General features: G+C 41.0%; 1 protein-coding gene across 5 annotated transcripts in view; it reads left to right on the top strand.

The window, feature by feature from the left end:
• Nucleotides 1–3,326: 3,326 nt before the first annotated feature.
• rock2a (rho-associated, coiled-coil containing protein kinase 2a) overlaps nucleotides 3,327–12,094 on the top strand; it is a 210,561-nt gene continuing 201,793 nt past the window's right edge. For 2 of the 5 annotated variants that reach the window (XM_048530490.2, XM_059645621.1), the window contains exon 1: nucleotides 3,327–3,918. In XM_048530490.2, the coding sequence (XP_048386447.1) occupies nucleotides 3,826–3,918 (93 nt within the window). In that variant the 5' untranslated portion in view covers nucleotides 3,327–3,825. The remainder of the gene's footprint in view (nucleotides 3,919–12,094) is intronic. The other 3 variants (XM_048530491.2, XM_048530492.2, XM_048530493.2) reach the window with 3 other exon arrangements.

Genomic DNA, 12,094 nt, shown 5'->3' with positions numbered 1-12,094 from the left:
CTGTTTTTATTTCAGATTTCGAGCATCGACAGTATTTTGCTTTTAATTGAGAATAACTGCTCTGTTATTCTTCAAAATTGTGCTAGATTCATTTCATAACATAGATTTGGCCTCTATTTAAAATGCAGCAGACCTCAGTATTGCACATGGTTTAAAAAGTCAGTCAACAAGGGTGAAATAATTATAAGTCAGGGAGTGGCCTTTATTTTGAAGTCTATGTTTGATTGAATAGACTACTGAACAATAAGCAATCCCTGGATGGGCTTTGTGATAGAGACATAGAGTTTCCACTGGCAGGGCAACTACCACATCACCTTTATTTGGAATTACACAAAATGAAGGCTTGGATTTGGAAATAATTAGTTTGCATTTCATCTTGGCCAACCCAGGTGTGCCAGGTTGCCATGAAAATAAATTTGGGTGGCTTCTTCTTTTTCCAATTTTGTTCAGCTCGTTGATTTCTGACAGAAGCAGGTATTGTTAGTCAGACTGGGATCAGCTTTGATACATGCAGGCAATCTTCCAGGAGGTTATCAAAACCAGTGATTTCGGATTTACAGTCATTCAGCAAGAATGCAGTGAGATCCATGTTTAAGCTGGAGACCACAATTGTGAGGTATTGAAGGAGTGATGGATTTTTTGCCTATAAGATGTTGGTCAAAGTACCCTAAGAAATCTCAGAAACCTCAGAGAATAGGTGGAAGACAGAACTAAAGAGAATTTCTTAGAGCTGTGGCATGTAACAGGCAAGGACATTAGCATAAGATCCCTTGGCTGAATTGAATGAAATAGTGCTACTCATTGCAGTGATACACAGCCTACTGTGCTTCCTTGGGATATTGTTACCTACAAGATGTTCTTTGATGATTTTGATGCATGGAAAAGAAACTGATTGATGTGATACCAGGATTCAAAATCTGGATGATGTCGGTCCTAGCAGCATCTCTATATTATCCACTTCTAACCCCACTGCTGTGTGGTTCCAGGAGAAGTGAAGGAATGCTCAAAATACTGTTAAGAATAAAGGAAGTCAAGAGTCAAAGTAAGGGTTGATTGGAAATTGTCCTGTTGAAATTTTAATATTTGATCGAAATGTGTTTACACAATACTTGTGTTATTTAATGCCTGTGCACAAGGAGATGTTTAAAATCTTGTGGGGTAGTACCTTCTGCTAATAAGAGTTTGAATGTCTTCCTGAAAATTATTGGTCTCCACTGAGATCGTTACACCATGTGAGGAACTGGAACGTTGAACCTTATGATGCAAAGTAGCCATAGAGGTAAAAATTCAGACTGTAAGAAGGTATGCGTACATAATGAATGTATATTTTGAATAAAGCTTCAGAACAGTTGTATGTTATATAACTGTCAATCAGTAAATTATCATCTTTGCTACTTACGAATACATCAAATTTCGTGAAACAAAACAAAAATATTAAATGCACTTTTTAAGTTTTTCTATGCGTTTTATTTTTAGAAAATCTCTAAATTCTCCCCATAGATTCCTCAGTTCCGTTACATCCGGCTTGTAAATTGAATGCAATATCGCACAGTTAAAGAAAATGGAGGAAACTGAAGTAAGTAATACTTTGATCATCTATTCCTCTACTTGTCGTTTCCTTCTAAAGATGACTTAAATGTACCTGAAAACAAAATGTTCTGATGACGCACGCCTTAGAAAAGTCAAGCTGGAAAGGATCTGATGTCACCCATGCGACATGTAAACTGAAATTATTTCTAGGTTAACCCTATTCGTACTAAATATAGCAATGGCTGGTAAAGCGAAACATAATCACAGTTTGATTTAACCAAACTATACTTAGCTTTCTCTTTATTGACACTATATTTAGTACTTAGGCAAGTCTGTTACGAAAGCCCAAGAGCGGAAAGTACAGTACTGCACTAATACTTAGATTAACTCAGAGTTTATAATGGCTTATTTTTCTTAACTAGGCGTTTGTAAGCTGTGAGTCAGTGCGCAACAATAAACTGGAATTAATTCCTCGGGGTTTAGACGTGAATGTTGTGGGCACACGACTCTAATTTCGTTTCTGAAATCGATCAGTCCGGCTTTCTTTTTCAATAATATGATTTCAGAAACGTAAACATTTCACTAATTAGGTAATTCAGAACAAAAAAAGACAATTATTTCGGCAGAAAGATCAATGGTTGGAAAAAAAACTTCAGTCCGAAGGCCAAGTTTTATTGGAGTGTCCAGGTCGAGTTTAGGTTAATTTTGTCCTTTTTTGTGTTTTGTGTGAAACGTCCCCGAATTGTTATACTGACAGATTATCAAGTAAAACACATCCAAAAGCTGGAAAACACTAACAGCGTGAAATTGAAGCTGGCAGGTCTGAATCTTTTTGTTTTCACATTTACGATTAGACACTGAAAAATAGCAAATGACCCGTAAATTACGAATTTGCTCAGCAATAGATTTCTCGTAAGACTTTGCTTGTTTTCCTTTGTACAGTTTACGATTTCCCACAGAGATTAGTTTTAAACTTCAAAGTGACAATAATTAGGACTTTTGCCCTGACCTTAGTAAAACCATGTCAGGATTTAGGAATGTGATATACAGTACTTCAGTTCGAAAGTCTCAGAAGCAGGAGATGAAATTACTCGCCCTCCTCCACCCCGGCCAGAGATACATTGTAATTGGGTTCTATAATTATCCGCAAAGAATACACGCAGATACACAGTTGTTAAAGATATTGCGATTCAAGGGAAAATAGATCAGTTCACTATGTTGTTCCATTGGTGTTACATAGTTATGTCTTTTTCAAAAAAATAAAATGCATTAAAAATATTGAAATTCAAGAGCCAAAATAATTGGTAACAATATGAAACAAACGAAAGGAGAATGGTTCATGGCCAATTCATTCCCTTTTCGGGTCTTATGTATAACGCACTTGCATGACTTCATCATTTAATTGCAGCTGCGGTTGTCACATAGAAATGAAGTGGCGGCCTGGAATCCGATTGCTGGTGACTGTCCACCAAGGCGTTGCAGCAAGCACTGTTCACCTGTCCTCCTCCACCGCCGCAATGCCAACTCCGACATTCCTTTCATTTTTGTTTAGGTTTTCAGCAACTCGCAGCATCATCAGCTCGTAGCTGGAAAGTGCCTGTATCAAACATGGCGACTTCCCGGCTACCACCACCACCAGCAAGCCTGGCCCCCCCACATCAGGCTGCCAGGCAAGGCGGGAGCGCGCCCTGCCCTTTCACCCCGTCCGGAGGGCAGACGGACAGTGGGAGGAAGGATGGGAGACGCGCTTGCGCGCACTGTCCCTCGGCTTGGAGTCCGCGCGGCCGACCTCCTAGGCCATGTTCTGAAGCTCCGCCTATCCTCCCGTCAGGCTGCGCTGCCCGAATTCCGATGACGTTAGGAACGTCTGTGCGGTTGTTTTTGTCATCGGCTCCGAGTAATTGCCTCGCGGCTTCCGATTCAAATCGGCCCGGTGGCCGTTAACCTCGCGCCGGTGGACAGGGAGAACAAGAGCGAGCGCCCGCGAGAGACTCTGGAGGGAGGGGGAGAGAGAGAGAAGGAGGGGGTGGATTCGAGACCGGAGGGGGTGGTGCCGTTGCGCTGGACCGGGCCGGGCCGCCCTCTTAGCTTATGTCTCTGGCAAAGTTTCCCGTTTGCCTCTGTCTTCCCGAAGGCAGCTGTTGTAGGCCCAGGCTGCCGGGGCCTCAGAAGGGACGGCGATAGTGGGAAGGAGGAGGAGCAGAGAGGAGGCGTGAGCCCGGGTTCCCCGGCTCCCTTCTCACCCAGAGGGATCAATTGAATCAGAATCGGGAGGGGATCACGTTTACCCTCGACATGTCGTCGGCAGATGACCTGAAGACGCGTCTGAGAAAGCTCGAAGCCATGATCAGGGACCCGAAGTCTCCTGTAAACGCGGAATGTTTGCTGGTGAGTCTGAGAATGGAAATGTTTTTCTTTCCTTACACAGCTTTTCCTCATGTCGCTCCCTTCCACCTCTACCCCACCCCCACAACCAATTGCGGTGCAGCCAGACTGTGTCTTAGCTTCCAAACATAGGGCGTGTTTAGAGCTTAAAAAGCTGCAAGTTTAGAGCTTTTTTTTCTCTTGTTGTGTTTGAGAACATCAAGCATGAATGTGAAATTGGATAACTTTTTGATGTTCAGCCCAGACAGATGGTCCAGAATTACGAGTAGCGTAGAATGAGTTTGAATATTGCCCGTCTGTTGACTTTGAATTTATGAAGCTTACCTAGCCTTTAATATTTTGCATTACATATTCAGATTGTTAATCTATTAAAGTGGCTAGGCGTTTTTTTTAAACTCACATTGTCGCCTACACTGTCACCTTCTCCATATACCGTAGACGATTACCTTTTTAGCTAGCTGGCAGGAAGCTTTAGTCAGCATCTTCATTCAGTTGGTTGATGTTTTTTAGTTGGCTTCGTTTTACTGAATTGAAAGCTCAGACCACTGCGATGAGATCATTTACAACAAACACAAGCAATTAATTCATATTTAGAATTTTGGTGTTTCTGAAGGTGAGAAGTGTGACTGGTATATGACTGGGAAATCACAGTCACTGGTTGTCTCGAATTGCTTCGCAACCAGTTAAATGCTTTTGTAGTCTAGTCACTGCTGCAATGTTGGAAATGTTATGAAAATGATACACGGTGATAATTCTGTTGGCTGCCACTTCTATTTTAAAACACATGTATTTATGTCATTGGGAGATAAAATAAAAGTTGGTAATTTGTAAGAATAAATTTGTGCTGATGAATTTTACGTTGGAAATGACAACCACTATTCCACATTGATTGTTATTTGTTTGTTTTGAGATGTGGGCGTTGCTGGCTGTCCAGCATTTATTGCCCATCTGCAGTTGCCCTTGACTAGTGAGCTGCCTTTTTGAACCGCTGCAGTCCACCTGCTGTAGGTTTGTCCATAATACCGTTAGAGGGAATTCCAGGATTTTGATCCAACTCCAGTGAAGCAGCGGCTTCGTATATTTACAACTCAGGATGGTGAGAGGCTTGAAGTTGGTGGTGGTCTCATATATCTGCAGCCCCTGTCCTTCTAGATGGAAGCAGCTGTGGGTTTGGAAGGTGCTGTCTGAGGATCTTTGGTGAATTTCTGCATCTTGTGGATAGTGCACGTTGCTGCTATTGAGCGTTGGTGGTGGAGCTTGTGGATGTAGTACCAGTTAAGCAGGCTGCTTTGTCTTGGATGGTGTCAAGCTTTTTGAATGTTGCAGCTGCATTCATCCAGGGCAAGAGAGGAGTATTCCATCACACTTCTGACTTGTGCCTTGTAGCTTTGGGGAGTCAGCAAGTGAGTTATTCACCACAGTATTCCGAGCCTCTGACCTGTTCTTGTAGCTACTTTGTTTATGTGGTAACTCCAGTTGAGTTTCTGATCAGTATAACATGCAGCATGTTGATAGTGTGGAATTCAGTGATGGTAGCACCATTCAATGTCAAGGGTGGTGCTTAGATTGTCTCTTACAGTGGTCATAGCCTGGCATTTATTTGGTGCAAATGTTACTTGCCACTTGTCAGCCCAAGTTTGAATATTGTCCAGATCTTATTACATTTGGACATAGACTGCATCAGTGTCTGAGGAGTTGCGAATGGTGCTGACTATTGTGCAATCATCAGCGAGCATCTCCGCTTCAAACCTTGCAATGCAATTACATCGCAAGATTCTATTTAAAGGCAATGAAAAATGGACAAGTAATATAACTGTAAGAACTAAGTTTATTTGTTTGATACATTACAAAAGTTTTAATCTTCCTTTACAAGACATGTGCCTTTGCATGTCTTCAGTTGTCGCAAGTATAGGCTGCAGTCTTGATGCATGTTTGCCTGCTATGGGAATGGAAATGCAGTAACAGTTTAGATTTCACTCCATGTTACCAAGAGCAAAGCATATCATACATGTTCTTGATTTTGATTTTGATTTGATTTATTATTATGACATGTTCTGAGAAACAGTGAAAAGTATTCTGTTGTAGACAAACAGGAGGCAAGGAGAACACAAAACCAGGCAACATCTGGAGGAAAGGAGCAGGCGGTATAACTCTTTTGGACTGCTATATTGTATTGCTTGCTGACCAGACAAATCATGACCTACATAAGTGCATCAGGGTGATAGAATAGAATGCAGAATCTAATGTTACAGCTACAGAGAAGTTGCAGAGAAAGATGGGTTCTAATTTGAGGTCTGTCCATAAGTCTGATAATAGTAGAGGAAGAGGCTGTTCCTAAATCTGTTGGTACAAGTTTTTGCATTTTTGTATCTTCTACCCAATGGTGGAGGAAGAAAGACAGTGTAACCAAGGTGGGGGACATCTTTGATTATGTTGGCTGCCTCCCTGAGGCAGTGGGAAGAGTAGACCAGATCAGTGGAATGAAGGCTGATAATCGTCATGGATTGGGCTGCATTCACAAGTCTAATTTCTTGTGGATGCACAGCTGCCAAAACAAGCTGTGGTGAATCCAGATAGGATCTTTCTGTGCTCCATCTTTAAAAATTGGTGAGTGTCATTTGTGGACATATCAAATTTGCTTAGCCATCTGAGGAAGTAGAGGTATTGATGTGCTTCCTTGACACTAAAATCATTATGGATGGACCAGATAGATCATTGATAATATTTATTCCTCGGAATTTGGAGCTCTTAATGACCATCACTTCAGCACCATTGATACAGACAAGAGCGTGCCCACCTCTCTGTTTCCTGAAGTTGATGACCGGTTCCTCCTCCTTGCTGACAGAGGGAGAGATTTTTATCTTTACATCATACTACTAAATGTTTGTCCCCTTCCTATACTCTGTCTTGTTTGAGACCCAGCCCACTACAGTGATGTCATAAGAATATTTTAAATGGAGTTAAAGCTGAATTTGGCCAAACAATCGTGAGTGAATGAGGTGTTAAGGTAAGGGGCTGCCTGTATTGAGGATTATTTATGGTGGAGCTGTTATTGCCGACACTTACTGATTGCAGCCTTTGGGGTAGGAAGTTCAGGATTCAGTTGCAGAAGGAGGAGCAGAGCCCTAGGTCTTGGAGCTTGGAAAGAGTTTTGTTAGAATTTATGGTATTGAAGGCGGAGCTAAATGGAGACCTCACGTAGGTATCCTTGTTATCTAGATGTTCCAGTAATGATTGGGGTCAGGGAGATGGTGTCTGCTGTGGATCTGTTGTGACTGTAGGCAAATTGTAGTGGATCAAGACAATTTGGGAGGTTGGAGTTGATAAGTGCTATTATTAACCTCTTGAAGTAATTCATAATGATGGATATCCGAGCCACTGGGTGGTAGTCATTAAGGCATTCCTGATTTTTCGGAATTGTCGTGGTCTTTGTGAAGCAGGCAGGAACCTCACGTCGACTGCAAATACTATCTCCAGTTGGTCCACATAGGATCTGAATGCATGACTGGAGACAACATTATCATTAGTTTCCTCATTAAGTTGTTTCCACATGCAGACTAATGCTGTCAACTTTTCAACTGAGAATCTGTCGCACGAATAGTTTTAGTGTTGCAATTTCTTCTGACCACATTGTATTGAGAGTGCAAGTGTCGACTTACTAAAATTTCATTCCTTTAGCTTCTGACACACGTCATAGATCTGACCTGTTGTCATGGCTCTATAAGTGCAAAAATGTTTAAACCACTTATGTCGGACACAGCTTCATCTTCAAAACATGCCTGAGGTGGAAAAACTGTTTAATAGAAAGGTTCAAATGAGAAATTTTAGATTTATTATTTATATTTGCTTATTTCAAAGAATTCCTCACATAATTGTTTTCAAGGACTGGAAACTTGTCATACAATGCTAACTCTGAAAACTAGAAACAAAACAGTGGCTAATTTCAGCAAATGGTCCTATAGATGATACAGTTCAAGGTAACTTTTTTATAAAATTGTGTGCCAGCATGGCACAGCTGTGTGATGGGCATATTTTGATTTTTCTTCAAGCAACGTTTCTTCTGGTTGGTCTAGCTTATACAAGTTAACTATCAAATAAGGGATTCTGAATATATTTACGGATGCCTGTGATCATCTTTTATTGAAGGAAATTCTTAAAAATAAAATTTAGATCACCTGTTATATGCTTCTATTTTATAAATGCAGTGGGTTAAAAATTAAATACCATTATAGCTATTGTCTGAGCATTTGAGTCAGCCTTGAACCATCTGCATACTGACAGATTCATTAGCTTGAATATTGTTGTTTCTCTCCATAGACGCTGCCCAACCTGTGCTCTTTCAACATTTTGTGTTTTTGACTTGCATTTTTAAATCACTGGTTTGTAATTGCCATTATACCTAAAATGAAAAACTTACTGATCAAATTTTGAGCACATTTTAGAAAAAAAGTCCTATTTGGAATCATAGTGACTTTTTGCTAATTGACATCAGTGTTAAAAGTGCATGCACTCTGGGGAAATGAGAGAAGTGATGTATTTTCTGAATTAATTGACTTGGGGGGAAAAAACTACATAAAAAATGATTATTTCCACAAATGTGTTGTGGTTCTGCTTGTGATAACTCAGGCTTTTCAGATCTAACTGTTCTGGTTATGTATCTTTCATAAATAACATGTTACATGTGGCACCAGCAAGAATGAAGTTAAGAGAAGTTAAAATGTTTCTGATGAAATTTCATTTTATGAAATCCGGTTTTCCTCTTGTTGTTATGGGACTTAATTTGGTTTGTCATCAGATAAAAATGTGCTAATCCAAGTAGCTCGATGTGAAATTCCAATGTTGTTGCTATTTCTGAACTCTAATTCCTGAATTGACTATGTCAAAAATGAAGCTAAATCATTTAATAAATATCATGTTGAGTTCCTTTATGGCAAAATAGTTTTCCCTCTTCAACAAAATTAAATTTCCACAGTATCACCAGATATATGTCAAGATTAGACTGACCCTTCTGAATGAAGAGTCACTGGACTGGAGACATTAACTGTTATCTCTGCACAGATGCTGCCTGACTCGCTGAGTTTCTCCAGCAATTTCTGTTTTTGCTGGTGTTAAAATTAGATAGTAATTTAGAGCACTCACTTGATGTCTGTAACCAGGCTTTAAAAACTTGTAGCAGACATCTCGTCCTGATCTTGAGTTGCAAGTGTCTAGGGAAAACAAATTTGATTGGTCATTAAGATCTTTCCAAGTAGGTTAGAAAGATAAAAGAAAATCACATGTACGGTGGAAGTGTAACTGTAGCAGTTTAGCTAGGAATGGTTCAGTACAAATGACTGCACCTCCCAGTCGTGAACCATTTCAACTCCCCCTCCCACTCCTTGGACAACATGTCCATCCTGGGCCTCCTGCAGTGCCACAACAATGCCACCTGAAGATTGAAAGAACAGCACCTCATATTTTGCTTGGGAACCCTGCAGTCCAATGGTATCAATGTGGACGCCACAAGCTTCAAAATCTCCCCTCCCCTGACTGCCTCCCACCACCAGCCCAGTTTGTCCCCGCCTCCCTAACCTGTCCTTCCTCCCACCGGTCCACTCCTCCTGACTCAAGCCCCGCCTCTATCTCATACCTACCAGTGTTATCCTGCCTCCTTGACCTGTCCGTCCAGCCTGGACTGACCTATCCCCTCACTAACTCCCCACCTACACACACCTTTACTGGCTCCATCCCTGCCTCTTTGACCTGTCTGTCTCCTCTCCACCTGTCTTCTATCTGCCTCCCCCTTCTCTCCCAATTTATTTCAGAATCCCCTTGCCCTCCCCCATTTCTGAAGAAGGGTCTAGACCCAAAATGTCAGTTTTCCTGGTCCTCTGATGCTGCTTGGCCTGCCGTGTTCATCCAGCTCTACACCTTGTTATCTCAGATTTTCCAGCATCGGCAGTCCCCACTATCTCTGAGTCAGTATAGTTAGAAAGTTGTTAATGAAAGTTTACTTGGTTGTCATTGTAGAGTACTGGTGGATCTATGTTGAGGCTTCAGTATATTATTGCAGGAGTGCTTCCCCATCAGAGGAGTTGACTTTTAGATAAAATCTTAAACCCCAAGGCACTGTTAGCCGTCTTAACTGCAAATAGAAAATATCATGCAGTGAAAGAGAGCAGGACAGTTCTTGAATCAGTGTTATAAGAAACAGATTAAAGTAGTTATTAATCTCATTGGTGCTTGAAAATTGGCTGACAGCTTTCTGTGCTTTTCGTTCCTACTGTAACTACACTTGGAAGTAATTGTCTGAATGAATTTAGGAGATTTGGAGGTTGTGGAAGGTGCTGTATAAATACAGGATATTTTTGTTCTTGCATGACAAAGGGAACAGATGAATCAATGTATTTTGAACAGTTGAAAGGTGAAAATGCTCTCAGTCTTTGTGCACTTGTAGATGATTTGGACTTAAATGTAGGCAGTGCAGTCTCTATATTATTACGATATCAAACCTACCACTTTTCAGTCTGTTTGGAGCACTGAAAGCCATCAGGAGGACGTAGACAAGTTCACAGAGAAGGCCAAGAGATTTTTAAAAAAAAACTTCTGCTATATTGTGATGAATATTGGTTATCAAGGAATAACTATTTCTTCAGGGATGTTATAAGAAGTAGTCGAAAGAAAGTTGTCATAATGTGATGACACTTTCAATAAACTATTTTACCGTCATGTTTAGCACATTTTTAAAGGGATATTTGGCACTAGGGCCATTGAAAAGAAATATTAGATCTCACAATTAATGTGAGAACTATGACAGGTAAGGCAGATCAACTCTCAGCATGGATTGGTACATAGAACAATAATGTTATAGAGACTTGGCTGAGAGAGATACAAGACTGGTAGTTGAACGTTCAGGGATTTAGATGCTTTAGACAAAATAGGGACATAGAGGGCGGGGAGTTCCATTTCTGATTAGGGAGAATATCACCGCTCTACTGAAGGAAGACACCTTAGAGGGCTCATCCAGCAAGGCCACGTTCGTAGAATATTGGAGAATGATGAGCTTAACCAAGTGATTGAAATTTCTAGATTTGAATCGAGAGAGGGGTGTGTTGATGTTAGAAAAGGTGGTGTTGGGTGTTTTGCAAAGCGTGGAGGTGGAGAATTCCCCAGGATGCGATGGGATCTACCCCAGAGTACTGAGAGAGTCAAGGGAGGAAATTGCTGGGGGCCTGTAGAAATCTTTGTATCTTCTTTAGTCACAGGAGAGGTCTCAGAGATTCTTTATGATTGGATAATAGCTGCTGTTGCTCTTCTACTTACGAAGGGCAACAGGGATAACTTGAGAAATTACTTGCTGGTAAACTTTGCATTAGTGATAAGGAAACTATTGGAGAAGATTCTGAGGACAGGATTTAATTACGTTTGGCAAAATATACACTGAATGGTGGTAGGCAACATGGCTTTGAATGGGAAATTTGTGTTTTCACAAGGTTAGAGTTTTGTGAGAAAGGGATAAAGATGATCATTGAGGACATGATGGTGGCTGTTATCTACATGGACTTCAGCAAGACTTCTGTCAAGTCTCTCATGGCAGGCATATGATGATATAATAAGATGGATAAAGATCTGGCTTGGTTAGAGAAGAGAGAGTAGTGATGGAAGGATACTTTTCTGACTAGAGGTCTGTGGGGGTCAGTACTGGGACCCTTAGAGAATGTAAGTGGCCTGATTAGTAAGTTTGTGGATGACAAAAATTGCAGAAGCTGTAGATAGTGAGGAGGTTTGCCAGGGGATCAAGGCTGAAGGCTTGGGTGGAGAAATAGCAGGTGAAGTTTAATCTAGACAAATTCAAGGGGTTGCATTTCAGGCGATCTAATGCAAGAATGAAGTGTACAGCAGGATTTAGGCTTGCAGCTTTCCTGAAAGTGATGTCACAAGTGGATAAGGTGATCAAGAAGGTGTATGGCACGCTTTCCTTCATTGTTCAGGCTGTAGAGAATAAAAATTGGCAAGCATGTTACAGCTGGAGAGAAATTTATTTAGGCCACATTGGAACTTGTCTATAGTTCTGGCCACAACATTACCAGAAGGCTGTGGAAGTTTTGGAGATGGTACTGAAGAAGTTTACCAGGATGTTGCTTGGTTTGGAGGGTATTAGCTTTGAGGAGAGATTGGACAAACTCTGTTTAATTTCACT

This window comes from Stegostoma tigrinum, chromosome 4 (assembly GCF_030684315.1).
Source record: "Stegostoma tigrinum isolate sSteTig4 chromosome 4, sSteTig4.hap1, whole genome shotgun sequence".
Lineage (NCBI taxonomy): Eukaryota > Metazoa > Chordata > Chondrichthyes > Orectolobiformes > Stegostomatidae > Stegostoma > Stegostoma tigrinum.
This window is presented reverse-complemented; position numbering and strand designations above follow the sequence as displayed.